We start from the raw sequence: 21,407 nt of genomic DNA on the forward strand, positions 1-21,407 counted from the left end.
AATTGAGGTAAACTGTGTCAGGATATATCCATCCATCCATCTATCTATCTCAATGTGAAGATTAACTGAGAAGTCTATACTTCTACAATTAACAATAATTATAATTAAAAATAATAATCATTCTCATCACTCCAAAAGCTCTTTTGCGCAAGCAGGATACCGTATCAAATCAGTTTGTTTGATGTACATGATTTGATGATACACGTGATTGTCTTATTATCGTCCTGGGAACACTGCAGATGTTTTTTTCCCCCCTTTCTGGATCAACTGCTGACGTGCGCACGAGTCGGTGAGTCAAACCTGCGTCAGACGTCGTCGTGACTTGCCATGCTAATTTCTCCCTACTATGGGGAGCTCATTTATCCCACAACAGCAATAAGCACGTGGAAGCCAAAGGGGTGGGCAGCTAATCTGCAGAGCTGCAGACCCGCTTCTGTTACCGGGTTGCAATAAAATCCTTAACCGGCGCAAGTTAGTGTTGTTAAAGCAACCGAACTTGCGGCAGGCGTGGAGCTCCTGCGTCAGACTGAATTTACGCACCGTGCGCCCCGTTGGACTGCAAGCGGATCGGTGCGCGCTCGGAGATGTTGTGTGCAGACACAGCGGCCGACTGAAGGCATCGTGCGCCACCTTCGGATCCATCCTGTCACGCTGACTCGGACGTTACAAGCCGCTCTGCGCATCACGCACACGGTGAGATTAAACGTCATCTTATCCGTTTTCACCGGTTGATTGCATCTAGATACGTGAGCTTTAATGTGTCAACTAAACCGCGTTTGACTAACTGGCGATGGCTGCCCGCCCACCCACGAGACGAACGTTTTACTGGACAGAGATGATCCTCATCACCTGACAGATGGGGATTGAGGATGAACGTCGGTCATTAATCTTCCGCGTTTGACGCCGCCGCGCCACGGGTGTCCAAATTTCACTCGTGCGTGACGCATTCTGCGCGCCTGCCCACCACCTGCGGACTTTCACTGGTGTTGTTTGCGTTTCTGCATCGCTTTTCTTACGTGATTCGTTTGACCTTGACGAGGCATCCGGTCCCTGAGCTGGATGTGAGGCTGTGTGTTGGTGAAGGATGCCTGGAAGGCGTCATGAAGGTGCTGGTTTGAACCTTTCAGGATCCTTGTGTTGTTCAGGTTCAAGTCTCAGTGGGGGGAGTTAATTCATTATTACTAAGTGGCATTTGTACAAACCCTAAAATGACTTTTCTGCCTGTAATGGCCGCCAGATTGACCGTCCAATAGTTCCCACAGAGGCGACCAATCACGCTGAAGGGATGGGATTTCAATTTTGCAGGAAGAGCCATTGCTTAGCAACCAGAAGAGATAAAAGTCGAGTGGATCGTTGCATGAGAAACAGAGAACCTGTTCTGTCATCAACACCAAACAGTCAACAGAGAATTATAAAATATGTTACAAGAAGAGTGGATTCACACATCTGCCTGATTTGACTGCACATGTTGCCCTCAGAGGTTGAGGTCCAACACTCCCATTGTTTTGACGTTTGAATATCTTTTAGTATCTGCAGCATCTTTTCCTTTGCATTATTGTTTTCTTGGTTTATCCATCATGCATTTTCTCCTCCGTATCCTTAAAAAATAAAAACCTCTCTAATGTTACTATACTGTTTCCCTCAGTTCTGTATGTGCAATCCGTGTCAGCACATTATGTGAAACTCTGAAAGTTGCTGGTGTATTTCTGCATCAACATTGCAACAAGATTAAAAAGTCAGAACTAGAAACTATAACCGCCCATTTGCAGGTAGGGCCACCATCTCCCTGACCAATGGCCAGTTTTTCCATTCTTAGAAAAAGCGGAGGAAATCCTTGCGTGAGCGGACTGTCAGAGCTCCACAATCCCCCAAACTCAGCATCTCGCCCAAAAAATGTTGTTTGCAAACATCATCGCTTCACACCAAATCCAGAGTGTTCAGCGATGACTCAGCATTGTGTAGACTACTGTGGGAAAGGTCACTACTGTTCGGAGATCTGTCGAGCGCCGCTCCTCGGCGGCGTGTCGTGACTGCAGCGGCTCAGCGCCACTGTGGAGGAATGCGTGTTGCTGCCGTGGTCGGCTGGAGGGCTCAGAGTCCAGGCCCTAGTCCTCCATTGTTCACAGGGTTTCCCAGTGTGCTTTATAGCACGGGTGGAAATAAAGACCAATTCCGGTAACATCGTTAAAGAGCAAAGAGGCTTTTCCACCCAGAAAATACAATTTATTTAAAGGAAACTGAAGTCTGGTCTTGGGACTGTAAATGTGAAAAAAGCCCCAGAAGGAGGATACGTTTCCCTGGAATTAGCTTAGGAGATACTTTAATCCACGTTACAGACCTGACTCTCTACGCATTTTGTTAGAGCATTGTGGATAAAGAAGAAAATGTTAGTGTAATAATTGATTCTGCTTTTTAAACTGTCGTTCTTGAATCTGACAAGGTGCATAGTGTAATGCTTAAGCTGCTGGAGTACTCTTTCTATCCCTGGACGTGTTGTCTCTGGATCTGGGGGGTTAACCAACTTGTCTCATACTCATTCCGACACACCGGCCCTTAAGCCGTGTTGTTATATGCACACAGGATTATTAGCTGACTGGATTTGCAGGAGGCCTCTGAAAAGCTTACACATTCCCGAGAACTTTGAGAGAAACTTTCCAGACAGCTTGTTTCTTTTCAGGAGCACTGGAGTCTTGGATTCTTCTCCACAGCCTCTGGCATCTTAAAACAATCTAACAACAAGACTGTAAGGCTGTGTGATGAGACAGAACTTAATATACCAGGAAACATGTGCTTAAAGGCTTTAGTTTTATAGCTCTACATTGTTCTGAGACCAGCTCTCCCACAGACAGACCTTTCATGCTGTTCATGCTGCTCACATGACTCAAAAAGCTAATTCAAAAAATATTAGACAACTTTGAAATTTAATGTCTAAATAAATACCACCTTTAAACTGTATGACTTAAGTTTGATTATTATAACATTTCCAACATTTCCTGTTTGTCTCCAATATTTCTCCTCACAGATTGAAGGAAAAAAGCACAACTTTATTTTCCCGCTCCTCCGAATCTTCTTCCAGTCAGACACCTCTTTCCTTGCCTCCTCCTCTACCTTCAAGCCGAAGGCGCTTCGGGGTTGCAGCCATGCCAAAGAACACCAAGGTGACCCAGAGGGAGCACAGCAATGAGCCTGTCACCGAGTCGGTGGCCGACCTGCTGTCCCTGGAGCACCCCATGGACTACAAGAGCAGCCAGATGAGTATGGGTCTGAGTCCCGGCTCTACTGCTCCAGTAAAGGCCCTGATACCCTCCCCTGACCCGGACGCAGAGGACGGTCGACCGGCCTGGAACAACAAGCTGGAGTACATCCTTGCCCAGGTGGGCTTCTCCGTGGGCCTGGGTAATGTCTGGAGGTTTCCTTACCTGTGCCAGAAAAACGGAGGAGGTAGGTGGACGTGTGTGAACTTGGTGCATATCGCCGCTCTTAATCGCGGAAACAGGCGCTCCAATGTGCAAAGTACTGAAACACGTCTGGGTTTGGATGTTTGTTCCGATGAGGAACATGTGTCGCTCCCCCACAGGGTGCTGCGTAATTACTAACAAAGAAATGCTGTGTTGAATCAATGCCGTATGCCGTTGTTTATTTCTTCAGGTAAAATCCTCGATAAAATGAGTCCAGATGGGAGTTGTTCCCTTAGTAGGATGTAACAATATAGATTTTTATACTTTAGTTTAAAGAGGTTTGTTTCTTGTCCATAGTGTAAAATCGGGGCCCAGAAATGCCCCTTAAACCAGCTTTTTTGGGGGCTTTTTACTGAATGTTTACGCCTGGCTTGAATGTACTTTAGTACTGATGTCGGTAAACCAACAGTTGTTCAGTTTTAACTGCATTTAAAAGGTTATACTGCTACAAATTGCCACAACATCTCAACACCGCAAGGACAGACCTTCAACATTATTCGGAGCCATTAACCATCTGCCCGTCTTTGACAAATTACACCCTGTCAACAAAACTGCCAACTAATCGCCCGAGTGAGAGAGGCAACCTCTTCAGCGGGTTTTAGACTCGTAATGTCAGCAGCTAAACGACGAGATGTTTTCCACCATCAACACAAGGTCACATTGGGGGGTTCCTGCCAAACGGCGCACGATACTCCTGTTGCGTCTTTAGTTGCGTTTCTTGCAGGTTTTCAGCCTTTCTCTTTGGTATTATCATTTACTGGTTTTGTGGTGAGATGGTGAGGAGGTAAAGGCCAAGGTGGAGGAAGTGGAGGAGTAGATTCGGATTTCCTCGGCTTTCAGACAGTGTTGGTTCTACCTCGAGTAGGAGGTGTGTGTTTTAAAGATGGTATTCGAGATGCATGACCTAACAAAGCTGAAGCGTATTGACCGGAGTGCGTGCAACAATGAGTGTGCGTCTGCTGCTGGATTTTGACCCTGTGGGAGGTGTTGTACTATCTTGGCTTGTTCCAGAGATGAGGACAAGCTGTCTCCATCTCTTGTCAATCCTTTATCATTACCAGTCAATTCTAGTCCATTGAAGGTTTATATTATTTTCCTTTATCACAAACCTCCATCACAAAATATATAGTTTTATATTTCACAAAAAAATAAAACCGTCAAACTAAGAAACAGACGTATGATCCTCGTCATCCAACCGGGTTTGTGTCAGTGGAGCAATGAAGACATTTATCCTCACCTACTGATGCGCACTTTGAGGAATTAGCGTGTAGCATCTTGCTCGTGTTTCCTGGTGGAATTTAATAACGTAATTGTCCATTTTTGTCTTTTCCGCAGAAGGAGAAGGTCTGAAAACATAAAATGTTTTTTCAGGACAACTTATGTTCTTTATGAAGATGTGATGAAGACCACTATGATGAAGCATTACAACATCAAGTCCAATGTTAAAGGGTCTATTTGAACAGAGTAATAAATAAATGCGCTCAGAAAACTTGAGGATTTTGACCAGTCGATGGTTTTGTCTCAGACTTTTTATATCTTTCCTTGTTCCACAATGAACCAATCAAGGAGGTAATCAAACAAAAACAAGGAAACAGAAATAAAGTTAAATTGCACAGATTACCACAGCTAAACATATACACATTTGCTATGGAAAGTAAGAAATTAAACAAGTCATAGAACCAATCATTCTGAAAGCATGTGCAGCTGCTCCACCGCAGGTTATAATCCACCTCAGATCTTTATCCCCGAGCCTGAAGTTAACTTGTAATTCACGGTATTCTTGAATGAAATGAAGATTGTACAATGAATACTTTCATTGAGAATATATTTTAGCCGTCGGAATCTAGAGAACCACAACGTGCAGCTAAAATAACAACAGCACGATCCTCAAGATAACCGTAGTGAGCTGGTCCTGATGCTTTGATGACGTTTGATTTCCTGAGTCCTGCTCAGAATAGACATCAGTGAAAGTAGGCAGCAACACAGAAGCCAGTTCCCCTCTGTGACACAACACTGCCTCTTTGTTTGATTTGCCTGCTGCTCGCTCTAAAAGCCACTCACCAGATGATCAGTATTTTTGATCGAGTCCAGCGTCATTTGTTTTCAGCTTGGCAACAGGCTGCTCCTCCTAAGCTGTCCGTCATAATGAGCCCGTCCTCTCCGGCTGTGGACGGTTTGTCTCCATGGCGCCCCTTCATGTCCTGACGTAAGCAGGACAGACTGGACGTGACTTGTTCTGTTTGAGTGCCATTATTCCTCCTGCAATAAAAGATGAAACGTGTGCGAGAGGAGGCAGGAAGAGACGCATGGACAATGAGGAGAATGGACTCCTCTGTTTTACAATGAGCTTTTGTCTTTCACTATACATGGCTTTTAAACACTGTGATCCCCCAATGAGTCCATCTGTCCCTCCTCTGTCTCAGGTGCATACCTGGTGCCCTACTTTATTCTGCTCCTCCTCATCGGCATCCCCCTCTTCTTCCTGGAGCTGGCAGTGGGTCAGAGGATCAGGCGTGGGAGCATCGGGGTGTGGAACTATGTCTACCCACAGCTCGGAGGCATCGGGGTTTCCAGTCTGATGGTGAGCGCAAAAGAGCCCATCAAACGGTTCAATACTGGTTGCACTTTACAACATGCCTCAACAGAGCTTCATTTAAAACCATTTAATCAGGTGGGGAAAATGTCCAGTGGGGAATTTGATTTAGCAGAAGTAAAGATGGAGAAGTTTCTGGTGTATTGTGATGCTTTTTCCACCACGACAAGTGAAATCTATATAAATATATTACAGGTCATTTAGCTGACGCTTTTATCCAAAGCGACTTACATTGCATTTTTAACCCATGGCTTTTTACATTATTGCCCGGGGAGCAATTAGCGGTTAGGTGTCTTGCTCAGGGACACTTCAATATGAGACAGGGAGCAGCCGGGGCTCAAACCGCCAACTTTGTGGCTCCCAGCGCACCCTCTCTACTCCATTCACCACGTCAATATATAGGTGAAACCCTGAAACACCAGCGTCTTGTTATTGAATAAGTGTTCTGTCTGAAATGGTAACTTGCTCATCTTCCCTACTTGAGTCAGATGGGTCGTGTGCAGAAACCAAAAACGTGCTGCAGCACTCCCTCTGCCTCCGTCTATCGCTTCCTCCCGACGTTTTACATCGAGTAGCATGCAAAGACCAGCGTAGATCACCGTCATAATCTGTCCCAATCATCTGCAGGAGTAGTAACCCATCACACTCCCATCGCGTCGGCGTCATCGGCCCCAGACAGTCCGTGATTGAATGCGTCAGTGTTTCTTTGTTATTCCGTCCCTTTGATTACGATTTTTATCAGTCCAGTGCCAAGGAGGGGAGGGAGGGGCCTGTCCTGGCGCAGTTGGGCGTGTGGCAGCCTGGATGTGGCAGAGGGAGATTCAGCAGCTATAAATACCTTCTCATTGAGGACCACAGCGATTGCTGCTGAGAGCAAACAGCTCAATAATTCATCCACTTAAGCTGTGTGCTCGGCGTGTGTGCTCTAACTCGAGAGGAGACGTTCACCTCGACAAGCTGCGTGTTTTCTGTCCACCGCGCTGTTTGTGCGTTTGTTTTTGTGAGGCAGTTATGGTTTTTCAGGAGTGATAAATATTGCCTTTTTCTCTCATTTCTTGCTCCAGGTTTGCGGTTTCGTGGGCCTCTACTATAACGTGATTATCGGCTGGAGCATCTTCTATTTCTTCCAGTCTTTCCAGTATCCACTGCCTTGGGCTGAATGCCCCATCCGCATAAATGGAACCCAAGCCAGTGAGTGCAAAACGCAAGGCAGGGCGCACAACACAGCTGCAGCTATGACAGAGACTACAACACGAGTGCTAATACTGAAGAGCTTTCCATTGTGAAGCCTTTGACAAAAGTTACAGGACAAAATACTGCCTGCAAGACAAAACCAGAACAGAAGGCGCACACGGAGCTGCCGGCGCTACGCAGGGCGGTGCCTTGAGCTGCAGAACCTGTGTCTTTGCATTCAAACAGCTTGCCTCGCTGTGTCTCTGCAGTGAAGCAGCAGTGCCTCTGCAGGCGAACAGAGAAGCGTTTCTGCCGTCTCTATAGGCGGGAGGTCCCTGCACGTCATCTTACAGAGCCGCCCCATTGGGCGGGCCCGTCACACGGTGTGACCCGGATGGTCAGCGCCACAAATGGCTGGCAGCCTGTGGTTCTGCCAAAGTAAAGGGCATCAGCTTAACAGTAGAGGGCAGGATGTCGACTGTGCTTATGATAATAAATGCTCCGGGGATGCTGTGCAGCGTCTTACAGGATTCAGTTGAGCTACGCACAGTAAAGCACAGTTAGTCAGTACGGTTAAGAAGCACTTGTCATTTACGTGAGCGGACAGTTACAGGCCTTTGTTACTTTGTAGATCAAAGAGAGTTATTGACTAGTGGCACTACGAAGTCGGTCATATTTTGCATTTCCTGTGGTTGTGCACGGACGTGAAGATGAAGATGCACACTCACTCGTGCAAGCCATGTATAGTCCTTCAAATGATATCACAATATTTCACCATATGGCGGTAATACTTCAAGGGACACAGCAATTTGTGAGAAAGGCAGATTGTGAGGTACTGAAAATGGATGTGAACAAGAATTAGTTTACATTCAAAACACACCACAACATGTTCTCCACAGTAGCAGGTCGATTTTTGTCAATTATCGATACTGAAAAGGGCAACAAATAATTGATGATATAAATTCTTCCCCAACATGAATGGACTTATTTCAAGAGTTTTCTAGAAATCAGGGTCAGTATGAAATAACAAGGCCTAGTGGTTTATGTTGTATCAATTGGGCTTTGACTTAACAACAGACACACATTACTCTATAATTACTGTTATACAAGAAGACAATTATGCTTATGAGTTATGCATACAGCAATTGGCTAAAAGTCAACATAAATACAATTCTTACACATGAATGCATCAGTGATGAAGAACCAATAACAACAACAATCCATTAGGAACTTTTGTGCCTGCTGTGCACCGTACTATTTATATTCTTCAGCTGACAGTCATATTAAAAGAAATCATGACAGAGCTATTTTTAATGAAGCAAAATACACTCTACTTCTTTATTACATTACATCCCAATTTGTTTAGTGTTTTTCAGTCCAGGTAAAGTCTGAAGAGGTGTGTCTTTAGTTTGCGGCTCCCTGCCACCATCAACACCAGCAAATAATTAAAATAACGTTTTCCGTACCTCTTATGATGAAATTGGACGTTCATGTGTATTTGCCGGATCTCCACTGTCGCAGCAATGTTTATGTGACTGTGTTGTAGTCGTGGAGCCCGAGTGTGAGAAGAGCTCGGCCACCACTTACTTCTGGTACCGGCAGACCCTCAACATCACCAGCAGCATCGACGACACGGGCGGCCTGAACTGGAAGATGGTCCTTTCCCTGCTGGTGGCTTGGATCTTGGTCTGCCTGGCTGTCATCAAGGGCATCCAGTCCTCTGGGAAGGTACGAGGTCTCACAGAAGAAGCAGAGGTTGCAACATATAAAGGATGCATTGTTTTAACAACTTAACAATGCATTTAAAAAGCCCTCTATCATCAGTGAGTCTTTTATTCTCTTTGCCAACGCTCGTCAGTGAAAGGTGAGATTCTAAAGCCTTGTGAAAGCACTCGCCTATTTTGGGATCTCATCTATGTCATGGAAGAGAGACAAAGGCAACATTAATAAGCTTAAACTGAACCAAGCAAAGACCTTCTCAGAATGAAGATGGAATATGTATATTTTTACATCCTGTAATCTCCAAAGAGTGAGTCGTACACCACAGTGCAACATTAAGGATCAAGTCTTTTGTAAAAAAAACTAAATGTCGTAATTCAATGAGCGTTGTCAGATTACTGCAATGATTCACCAAAATGATGTAGGAAGGATTTTTTACCCGTCTCTACCAACCTAAAGGCGTCTCTCAACATTTGCTCAGATTTAACAGATTCATCCATCCATCCATCCATCCATCTTCAACCGCTTATCCGGGGTCGGGTCGCGGGGGCAACAGCTCCAGCAGGGGACCCCAAACTTCCCTTTCCCGGGCCACATCTACCAGCTCTGACTGGGGGATCCCAAGGCGTTCCCAGGCCAGTGCAGAGATATAATCTCTCCACCTAGTCCTGGGTCTTCCCCGGGGCCTCTTCCCAGCTGGCCGTGCCTGAAACACCTCCCTAGGGAGGCGCCCAGGGGGCATCCTCACCAGATGCCCAAACCACCTCAACTGGCTCCTTTCGACGCAAAGGAGCAGCGGCTCTACTCCGAGCTCCTCGCGAATGGCTGAGCTTCTCACCCTATCCCTAAGGGAGACGCCAGCCACTCTCCTGAGGAAACCCATTTCGGCCGCTTGTACCCGTGACCTAGTTCTTTCGGTCATGACCCATCCTTCATGACCATAGGTGAGGGTAGGAACGAAGATTGACCGGTAGATCGAGAGCTTTGCCTTCCGGCTCAGCTCTCTTTTCGTCACAACGGTGCGGTAAAGCGAGTGCAATACCGCCCCCGCTGCTCCGATTCTCCGGCCAAACTCACACTCCATCTTCCCCTCACTCGTGAACAAGACCCCAAGGTACTTGAACTCCTTCACTTGGGGTAAGGACACATTCCCTACCTGGAGTAGGCAATCCATCGGTTTCCTGCTGAGAACCATGGCCTCAGATTTAGAGGTGCTAATCCTCATCCCGACCGCTTCACACTCGACTGCGAAACGCTCCAGTGAGAGTTGGAGGTCACAGACGGAAGATGCCATCAGGACCACATCATCTGCAAAAAGCAGCGATGAGATCCGCAGCCCCCCGAACTGTAGACCCTCCTCCCCCCGACTACGCCTCGATATCCTGTCCATGAAGACCACAAACAAGATTGGTGACAAGGCGCAGCCCTGGCGAAGGCCAACCCCAACCGGAAACGCCTTCGACTTACTGCCGAGCACCCGAACACAGCTCTCGCTTTGGGCGTACAAGGATTGGATGGCCCCAAGCAAGGACCCCCTCACCCCGTACTCCCGCAGCACCTCCCACAGTATCTCTCGGGGGACCCGGTCATACGCCTTCTCCAAGTCCACAAAACACATGTAGACTGGTTGAGCATACTCCCAAGCCCCCTCTATGATCCTGGAAAGAGTGAAGAGCTGGTCCGTTGTTCCACGACCAGGACGAAAACCGCATTGTTCCTCTTCAATCCTTGGTTCGACTATCGGCCGAACCCTCCTTTCCAGCACCTTAGAGTAGACTTTACCCGGGAGGCTGAGTAGTGTGATACCCCTGTAATTGGCACACACTCTCTGGTCCCCCTTTTTAAAGAGGGGTACCACCACCCCGATCTGCCACTCTTTTGGCACTGTCCCAGACTTCCACGCAATGTTGAAGAGGCGTGTCATCCAAGACAACCCCCCAACACCCATTGCCTTTAGCATCTCTGGACGGATCTCATCAATCCCCGGGGCTTTGCCACTGCGGAGTTGTTTGACTACCTCAGTGACTTCCACCAGGCTAATTGACGATGATCCCTCCTCCGCCTCCAGCTCCGCCTCCACCACAGAGGGCGTAGTAGTTGGATTCAGGAGTTCCTCAAAGTGTTCCTTCCACCGCCCGATAACCTCCTCAGTCGCGGTCAACAGGGTGCCATCCTTACTGTACACAGCTTGGATGGTTCCCCGTTTCCCCCTCCTGAGGTGCCGGATGGTCTTCCAAAAACACTTTGGTGCCGACCGAAAGTCCTTCTCCATAGTTACCCCGAACTCCTCCCATACTCGCTGCTTTGCCTCCATCACGGCAGAGGCTGCTGCCCTTCGAGCCTGTCGGTACACTGCAACTGCCTCTGGAGTCCCACCGGATATCATAACCCGGAAGGCCTCCTTCTTCAGTCGGACGGCTTCCCTGACCACCGGTGTCCACCACGGAGTTCGAGGGTTACCGCCCCTTGATGCACCTAAGACCTTGAGGCCACAACTCACCGCCGCGGCTTCAGCAATGGAGGTTTTGAACATAGACCACTCTGGTTCAATGTCCCCTACCTCCACAGGAATGTGAGAGAAGCTCCGCCGGAGGTGTGAGTTGAAAATCTTTTGGACCGGGGCCTCCTCCAGACGTTCCCAGTTCACCCTCACTACACGCTTGGGTTTACCGGGTCTGTCCCGAGTCTTCCCCCATCCTCTGACCCAGCTCACAACCAGATGGTGATCAGTTGACAGCTCTGCCCCTCTCTTTACCCGAGTGTCCAGAACATGCGGCCTCAGATCAGACGATACGATTACAAAATCGATCATTGATCTTTGGCCTAGGGTGCTCTGGTACCACGTACACTTATGAACATCCTTATGTTCGAACATGGTGTTTGTTATGGACAATCCGTGGCTAGCACAGAAGTCCAGTAACAAACACCCGCTCGGGTTCAGATCAGGGAGGCCATTCCTCCCAATCACGCCTCTCCAGTTATCTCCATCGTCGCCCACGTGCGCATTGAAGTCTCCCAGTAGGACTATGGAGTCCCCTACAGGAGCCCCATGCAGGACTCCATTCAGGGTCTCCAAAAAGGCCGAATACTCTGAGCTGCTGTTTGGTGCATATGCACAGACAACAGTCAGAGTTTTCCCCCCCACCACCCGAAGGCGTAGGGAGGCGACCCTTTTGTCCACTGGGGTAAACTCCAATGTAGCAGCACTCAGCCGGGGACTTATGAGTATCCCCACACCCGCCTGGCGCCTCACACCATGGGCCACTCCGGAGTAGAATAGAGTCCACCCCCTATCCAGGAGTTTGGTTCCAGAGCCGAGGCTGTGCGTAGAGGTAAGCCCCACCAGATCCAACTGATAACGCTCCACCTCCCGCACAAGCTCCGGCTCCTTCCCCCCCAGAGAGGTTACGTTCCACGTCCCCAGAGCCAGCATCTGCCGCCCAGGTCTGTTCCGTCTAGACCCCCCACTGTCACTGCCACCCTTGTAGCAGCGCACCCGACCCCATCGGTTTCCCCCACAGGTGGTGAGCCCATGGGGAGTAGAGTGTTGGGCTGCCGCGTCACTCCTTCGGGCTGTGCCCGGCCGGGCTCCGCGGTAAACCCGGCCACCAGACGCTCGCTGTCGGGCCCTCCATCTGGGCCTGGCTCCAAATGGGGGCCCCGGGCTTCCTCCGGGCCGGGTAACTCCTTCCCTCTTCCGTTTTTTCATGGGGATCTTGAACCATTCTTAGTCTGGCCCCTCGCCTGAGACCACTTTGCCAAGGGTAACCCTACCAGGAGCACAAGGCTCCCGACAACACAGCCCTCAGGTTCATAGGGACACACAAACCTCTCCACCACGATAAGGTGACGGTTCCCAGAGAGGCTTTAACAGATTCAGAGCCAAGCAAACACAAAGCAGTAATGTGTCTTTGTGTGTGTATCTGTGTGTTTGCTGGTGCCGTTTTTTCCATGTGTGAGGCCTCAGAAAAGCGTGTCCATGGCAACACAGTGTGATGGATTCTCTCTCTCTCTCTCTCAGGTGATGTACTTCAGCTCTCTGTTCCCGTACGTGGTGCTCTTCTGTTTCTTGGTGAGAGGGTTGATGCTAAAGGGCGCAGTGGACGGCATTGCTCACATGTTCACACCAAAGGTGAGACAAATGGATCAAACAAAAACGTTGACCACTCTAAAACAATGACACCTCCGCAGAATTGGGATTTTCTGGATAATAACACATGTTGTTGTGCAATGGTGGAGTGGAGGGTGTGACAGAGGGGAAAAGGAAAGCTGGTAGCTGTCTTTGTCCTGATCACTTATTCACAGACTGGTAGTTAAACAGATATGTAACATGAGTGACACTTTGACTATGCAAGCTGCTCAGCCGTGAGTGGTTGATGGTCAGATCCAATCAGGCGTAAATGTCATCAATATTGTTACGTGTTGGGTGGATGTCCCCCTCTAGTGGGGAATATATATAGTTGCATGGAAAATTTTAACCTGCACTTTGCCATTTGTTCAATATTATCATGCAACATTCCTTTCGAAAATATTCATTCAACTCCAAATGTTTTTAAACTTGTTGCGTTATAGCAGTCCAGTGTTAAAAGAGGCAGAATTCAAATATATAACAGCAAGATTCAAGGTAATTCAAAGATAGTTAAATATGACATGTTTTATTCTCTCTTGCCTCTAGTTGGAAAAGATGTTGGAGCCGCAGGTGTGGAGAGAAGCAGCCACGCAGGTCTTTTTTGCTCTGGGTCTGGGCTTTGGAGGCGTCATTGCTTTCTCCAGCTACAACAAGCGAGACAACAACTGCCACTTTGATGCAGCACTGGTTTCCACCATCAACTTCGTGACCTCCATCTTGGCCACTTTAGTTGTGTTTGCTGTCCTTGGGTTCAAGGCCAATGTCATGAACGAGAAGTGTGTCGTCGAGTGAGTGTGTCGTACATCAAGGGCCACCTGACCAATCTTTCTTTTCTTCAAAAACCGTTACTAACTCGCCCTCCTTCTCCACGTCTCCTATTTCCTATGTGCAGTAATGCAGAGAAGATTCTGGGCTTTTTAAACACAGGTGTGCTGAGCAACGCGCTCATCCCTCCCCACATCAACTTCTCCCACCTGTCCACCGTGGACTATGCAGAGATGTACACTGTCATTAAGACGGTGAAGGAGGACAGCTTTGGACAACTGGGCCTGGACGCCTGTCTCCTGGAGGACGAACTCAACAAGGTCAGAGGAGGAGAATTCCCAAGCTGAAAGGAGTGTGATTGTTGAGTTTTGTGGTGGGTGGTGATTCAGGACAATTTGTCTTGATGTTGAAAAATTCAAAAAGACGGGAGGTAAAAAATACCAGGATGTTAATCAAAGCACAATCCTCTAGAGCTGCAAAGAATTACGTTTAAAAATGAATCAAATTATCAATGATCAATTGGTTAATTGTTCAGTAAACAATTTGAATATGTTACAGTTGTCATTAGCAAATTAAACCTCTTAATCAGATAAAAAAGCGTAAACAATTTTACACTTGATAATAGTTGCAGCCCCGGTTTTCTCTACCAAGTCGGTTTTTCATAGAGTAGTATTCCACAGACACATTGACCACTTAGCAGAAAAAATGCACAAGACTGCACGTATTTTGAACTCTGTTCATCATCCATTTCTGCAAAGATAATTAAGAGGTCCCAAGAATGTTGTTAGGACATCGTCATTCAGACTCTTCTTGTCTTTAGTGTTTTTGGAGGTTTTAGCCTAATGTTCTGTGCTAATCTCCTCACTTAAAGTGTCTCTGTACCTTGAGGGGCTGCACTAATTCATCACTCTGGAAATGGATGTTATTCGGTTGGTTTTCCACCAGGGAGTACTCATTTACATCCTGACACTTTTGACCCCCGCCTCCCTCTCTTTCAGTCGGTGCAGGGCACCGGTCTGGCATTCATCGCCTTCACGGAGGCTATGACGCATTTTCCTGCCAGTCCCTTCTGGTCTGTCATGTTCTTCTTCATGCTGATTAACTTGGGCCTGGGAAGCATGATCGGCACCATGACTGGGATCACCACACCCATTCTGGATGCTTTCAAGATCCGCAAAGAGATCCTGTGTGGTGAGTTGACTGTTATCACACTTAAAGTATCTCGTGCATAAAAGTGAAGTGCTTGTGATTCTCACTGGATGTCTTCTCCATCTTTTTCTTAGTGGGTTGCTGCATCATAGCCTTCCTGCTAGGCTTGCTGTTTGTGCAGCGTTCAGGGAACTACTTTGTCACCATGTTTGACGACTACTCCGCTGGTTTGCCGCTCACTGTGGTGGTGATCCTGGAGAACATCTCTGTGGCCTGGATCTATGGCACTAAGAGGTGACCTGACTGGATGTGTAGACGCAGCCATATTTGGATAAAAAAAATAATTTGAAGGCCGTATGTAGACAATTGGTACATGTTTCAAATCTCTCTCTGTCTGCATATATATGTGTACATATGCCACATATCACTTAATCCTTAATTCAAGTCACTTTTTCTTTATATAGCCCCTTATCAGAAGTGGGAGACTGGGGGCTTTACAACCCCCATTGTGCCTGGACCTTTGCATTCAAAAGAAAAGTTCACCGATATTTCAATAATTCGATCCACGCTAGCAGCTCAAAGCATGAGGCCTGCGAAGCACATGTCATTCCCATCAGCCTCAGCTGTGCCTTTGGTTTGAGCTAGAGATGTTAGCATGCTAACATGCTAAAAGGTGAGTGAAGTGAGGTAATTAAGGCGTCCAACTTTCTTACCAATAATATAGCAGCAGACAACCGTTGTGTCGTTACTGGAGCTTCTTCTTAAATAGACGCCTGCGAGCATGCATGGCAAGCGCAGCACCACTCTTCAGGTTCCCCTCTGGGTTTACACTGTTAGCGCTGTCATCTCTTTCGCCAAAATGTCTGAGAGAGCCCTCTAACATGCTAACGATGCGACAGGGCCAAAGAATAGAACGCTCCCGGACCCCATTTCTATTCACGACATTTCAAGCCCTTACAGCCTTTCACAATCAACCAGTCACCAGGTGACCAAGGTTTAAGTTTTAATCTTGTTTTCTCTTTCTTTCACAGGTTCATGCAGGACCTGGAGGACATGCTTGGTTTCAGGCCATACTCATTCTATTACTATATGTGGAGATACGTGTCGCCAGCGGTGTTGGTGGTTCTGATTATCGCCACAGTCGTCGAGATGGCCATCAGTCCGGCGGGATACAACGCCTGGGTGGAGGCCGAGGTTAGTGTTCACGTGTGTTTACACCTGGGGAGAAGATGATTGAGAAAGGACATAAACAAAGGATGAACACGCAACCAGACTGGTGTGATTGTTTTATACTTCTTGTTCTGTTTCTTCATGCTATCCTCTCTGCACTCTTTGTTTGCCAGGGCGCAGAGCGTTTCCACAGCTACCCTCCCTGGGCTTTAGCCATGGCCTACTCCCTCATCGTGGCGGCAATGCTGCCTTTACCCCTCGTCTTCATTGTCCGCCACTTCAACCTGATCTCGGACGGCTCCAACAAGCTGTCCGTCTCCTACCGTAAAGGCATGATGAAGGAAATCTCCAACCTGGAAGAGCAGGACGAGCAACGCTTCATCCTCAACAAGAACCCCAGCGAGGCTCCTTCCCCGATGCCGGCCCCACGCGCCTACCTGGGCCCCGGCGGCGCCCAGGAGATGATCAACACCAACTACGGCACCAGCACTAAGACGGGCTACCAGAACATCGGCTCGCCCGAGTCTGAGCTATGATCCATTGAGCACAGAGATCCTCCCGCCTGTTAAACCCCCAGGCCTGCTCGGGGAGAGGGAGACAGGGGAGGTCAGGGAGGAACAGAAAAAGTCAAAAAGGGAGAGAAAATTCACTGCCGGTTGTTGCAGCGTTCTTCACACCTTAACCCGCCAGAGCTGAGTCCCTCTTTCCTGCCTATCTTCTGCCCCAATACTCGTCACCTTCCACTCCATATGATCCGTGCTGCCAAATGCCACCTGAAATGAGAGTCCCACCAGATCTGACAACCCTTTCCATCCGCCAATTTATTAAAGGGGCAGAGACAGAGGGACTGATACAAGAACGGAGGCAGCAATGAAATGTCCACTGAGGGCTTCAGCACGGGCTGGTTTGTCACAAGCTATGGGCGAGGTTAAGATGTGTGCAGCGCTGAAATGCTTCACGTGGTGCTGAACCGTGTGTCCACCAGTGTGGAGAAGGTTATTGTTTGAGACAGATGCGTGTCTCTGGATGTGGGAGTTCATCGTCTCTCTCGTTGTAGAGGATTGCTCCGCGCGGGGATGGAAGGAGACTGAGACGAGGAAAATAGTTCCATGCTCTGCGTCACCGTGTGAGAAAACCTCTCATTTAGAAAACAAAATGATCACAAATGCATCCATAACAGTAATTAATAAGTGATTCTGATACTGTCAACAGTGTTTCAAGCACATTACATCTTTATTGTGCCTATCATGCATCAGCAATAATAACCAGTTAGTCCTCGTAAAACCGTTGATCTCCTTCTATCCCTACTGTTCCCACTAATGTAGAATATTATACATATGTGTTGTACAATAGTCTGAGATGTCACCGTGAATTGTGTATATTCACCACAGTAGTGCAAAATGAGGGGAAGCCTTTCACCTCATCATTTCTTCTTGGTGAACACCGAAGCACAGCGTCCTGTTATCGTTTTAGAGCATCTCTGAGCCATTACACAGAGCGACATTAGACAAAGCTTTTCCTTTTGAATCAATCCTTTTAATTAAGCAATCCCACTTAAGTAGACGCCTTGGAAGTGCAGAGGTGGTAGTGAAGGTGCAGCGACGGGCAAGGGAGGCTTCACAGGCGTCTGTCTGTTGGTTTGATGCGTGCAGACGTGCATGTGCGTGTGCGCGTCAGCGTGTTGTCTGCCGCTGAATGAGAGCTCCTGGCGACCCGGCCGCTGTAAAAATAGAGCTGCGTCGCCCTGGGGAAGCCGTGGCCGCGCACCATAGATACAGATCCTGTTGCTGCTGTCCATGTTGAGGAGGAGGAAGAGAGCACCTTGTTTTCAACCCGCACGGCTGATTAGTCTGCAATACACAGATGAGGAGTTTTAACGTTACAGTCCTACAAAAATAGATCTCCGATGTTACATTGCATAAAATAAAAAGGTCCAGTTCCGTGCAGCGCTTTGGATTAATCTTCATCCATACGTCATCCCACCTGAGGAAGATTTAATTGTTTTACATTCCTCTAACTTCGACCCCCTGAGACATTTCATGAGCACTATAATTTACACTTTGTTGTATTTTTGTGAACTGAGGAGTGAAAACCTTTTTAATGTTTTAAATGTGTGATCCTGTACGTTTAGGGGTGTACTGTGTGTGCTGTGATATAAAGGTTTGGGATGAATGGTAATATACAGACTTGACCACTGGGTGTCTCTGCTGGCCAGCGGAGACACCCAGTGTCTCTCCGCCCTGAGACAACAAGCACACTTCAGGCTCAACAGATGTCGCGTCAAGCACAGTCAGACACAGCGTTTGGTGGCCGAACAGCATCCCTGTTGTCGGTTTGCCTGGTGATTTTGTCAGTTAGTTTTCCTCTGCGGTGAGTTTGGACTGATGTCTTGTCTCATTGACTTGAGCACTTTAGTAACTTAGAGACCCTGGAGTAATTTGTTATGTACAGTTTTGATGAAGGCTTTTTTGTTACCCTTAAGAATGCTGAACAGAAATGTATTGGCAAAGAGAGGAAGAGGGCTGCACATCCAAAAATGGCACAAATATACTTATGTATCACAAGCTACTTTGCTAAAATCTTGTTTGTTTGGCAGATCAGGTCATTTTAGCATTGAAGAAGTTGTAATGTTTACTCTTATGATGTGAATTAATTTGGTTTTCTCCTTCCTATCATACATAATGAAGAATAACCCCCATTTGTTGTTTTGAAATGTGGTCATGTGACCTGTTTCATGGCTCGTACATCAGCCTGTAGTAGGTGTGACATATTGTGTGATATGTACTTTTGTGTGTACTGAAGTAATTGATCGTATAATTCCGTTACACCTCCACATTATCTACTGCCCCTCCTGTCTCTGATGATATCGTATGTTCTTCAATACTGCTTCAGGTTCTGTTGCCACACATTTTGTAAATAATAAGCAAAGAAGAAAAGAGTTAGTAATGCCAATGACTATGTGAACAACTGTTAAAACAAAACAACAGAACACCGAGGGGATCTGTAACGTGGAAATGTGTTGCTCTGCATCCTGAATGTGTCAGGATAAATGAACACGTAAACATGCCCCAGCTGGGTATTAACCTATTTAGTCAGAAAAAATACTTTGTTAACATGTACAAGAAACCAGACGTTTTTGGTCAATGGGCTTTTGACATAAACGCCGAGTACAGGTGGAGGTTTTCATCTGTACTCACCTGCTCTGGCTTGAAGATGAAGCAAATCGGTAGAAGCACAGGACAGTGAGCACAATGGAGCAAGCTCCAGTCAATGAGTTCAGATTAGGCCTGCGGGGATGAACTTGATGGGTCATATTCCTTCATCCTCCTGGGAGTCACCAGAGTATCTGCACACTTAGAAGAACTCCAAACTTCACAAGAAACTAAACTCAGCACAATAATAAAATGAGAGCGTTAGGAGGGAGCACAATCAACATTGTATATCGTCTCTAAGAAGCAGGATTCCTTTGTTTTTTATTCCCCTGGCCTAAACACTGTTGAAGTACTCTTCACAGTGGATATCTGATTTTATTATTACTGTAAAAACAAAGACTCCAGGGTCTCGTTGTCTTGTCCAAGTGTCATTCCTTTAATGCAACTGGTAGAGGTTTACTCAGTTGAATTACTGTGATTAAAACAATAATAATAATAGTGTATTTATTTAACCGTGCAAATAGTCTTTCTGTGACCAAACCATAGTTATATATATAGTGTTTAAGACAATGTATGTAATCTGTACATATTGATGTACATTCTGATAAATTCACACAGAGTATCTACAGTAAGAGTGACAGGGTGTATACTTGAGCTGTAAATAACAATTGTATATTTTGAGATATTTTCTGATTTTTGTAATGTTACTTTGGTGTCTGTAAGTTGTGTGGTTGTTCTCAATCAAAATAGATGAGTGACTGTGCTTGTGTGTGAGTGCGTGTGTATATAAGTGTGTGTGTGTGTGTGTGTGTGTGTGTGTGTGTGTGTGTGTGTGTGTGTGTGTGTGTGTGTGTGTGGGTGTGTGTGTGGGAGAGTATATTTAGGTTTTTGGTGTTTAAATGTATTCTTTTTTTTCCTCTCTAAGTGTTGTGAGCTGCTGATCTAATTCAGAAGGATAAATCCTGTTGTTACAGTAAACTGGAAGCACTGATGTAAACAATCTCTTCTCTGTGTTTCTCATTGGAACTGCAGCAGCTTCCAGCACAAAACTGAAAACGCAATCAGAAGAAAATGTCTGGTGAGAAAGACACGGAGGTTTTGGGGTTTAAGAGTGTGGAACATGATGGAGCGAACAGAAAATAATATTAAAGACTTTTATCAAACAGAATGTTGTTTGTCTAATTGATTCCGATTCATTCACATTCATATGAATATTAAAAAGCAAAGATGTGTTAATCATGACGATGTTCTGTTGCTTGGTGCTGCATATAACCATTGCCCACTAGTGGACATTTACATCCATATAAGTAGTACAGAAGTACATTTATACTTTTACAGAACCTCAATTGGAAGTGAGGTGCTTTATCTTACTGATAAAGCAACACTTGCGATCAATAACTAAGAATATATTGTGTTGCACGAGTAAATTGCTGGACTTGTCTGATGAGCTGCACAGTCGTAGACAGTAGGGATTAAATGGAGGCAAAAATTTTGTCTGGCAGCAGTTTGCTCCACGTCCTGTTCTCCAATCGAAACCGCCAAGAGCTAAACTGCCAGCCTGATCTCCAACACCTGTTCGTTAAAATGTATACGAAAATCTTGAACATACAAATTTCGTAGTGATACATACGAAATAAATACGGACTGCAACTGATGACGTCACCCTATTCAAAGTGAATGGGGACCTGCACCCCGTAAACACACTTTGTGAAGTCTAACGATGTAAAATAAACGCGTTATGATTGCATTTTTAACGAGAAATCAATGTTAAATTGTAAGAATACAATACTAACCCCCTCAAAAAATCCAACATGGCGGAGAGACGTTCACTCAAGAATCCCACATGGTCCGCCATGTTGTTCACTCAAGGGGCGTGGTTAACCACCGCCAGTTCCCATGTAATTTTCGAATACATTTTTGCGAACAGGTTTTGGAGATCACATTGAAACTGCAGCGTTTGCAGAGCTGTGACACACAGATCATGGCTCTAACACCACCGACACATCATGCATCCATCGCAACGCAGGCTTATTATGGGCTGTCGACAGGGACACATCATCATCCTTCAGAGCTACGAGGTCCTTCGTCTGCTGTGCAGC

The 21,407-nt window shown here is 46.6% G+C and overlaps 1 protein-coding gene across 1 annotated transcript; it reads left to right on the forward strand.

Annotated features, from left to right (window-relative positions):
• The first annotated feature begins 283 nt into the window (after positions 1-283).
• slc6a17 (solute carrier family 6 member 17) lies at positions 284-20,474 on the forward strand. The gene is made up of 12 exons (XM_040193233.2): positions 284-693; positions 3,023-3,441; positions 5,882-6,039; positions 7,116-7,242; positions 8,771-8,952; positions 12,965-13,075; positions 13,619-13,860; positions 13,965-14,157; positions 14,836-15,028; positions 15,121-15,280; positions 16,018-16,180; positions 16,330-20,474. Exons 2-12 carry the CDS (start codon positions 3,141-3,143, stop codon positions 16,690-16,692), a joined length of 2,193 nt encoding a protein of 730 aa, XP_040049167.1. The 5' UTR covers positions 284-693; positions 3,023-3,140; the 3' UTR covers positions 16,693-20,474.
• Positions 20,475-21,407: the final 933 nt, after the last annotated feature.

Source organism: Gasterosteus aculeatus, chromosome 2 (genome assembly GCF_964276395.1).
Source record: "Gasterosteus aculeatus chromosome 2, fGasAcu3.hap1.1, whole genome shotgun sequence".
Lineage (NCBI taxonomy): Eukaryota > Metazoa > Chordata > Actinopteri > Perciformes > Gasterosteidae > Gasterosteus > Gasterosteus aculeatus.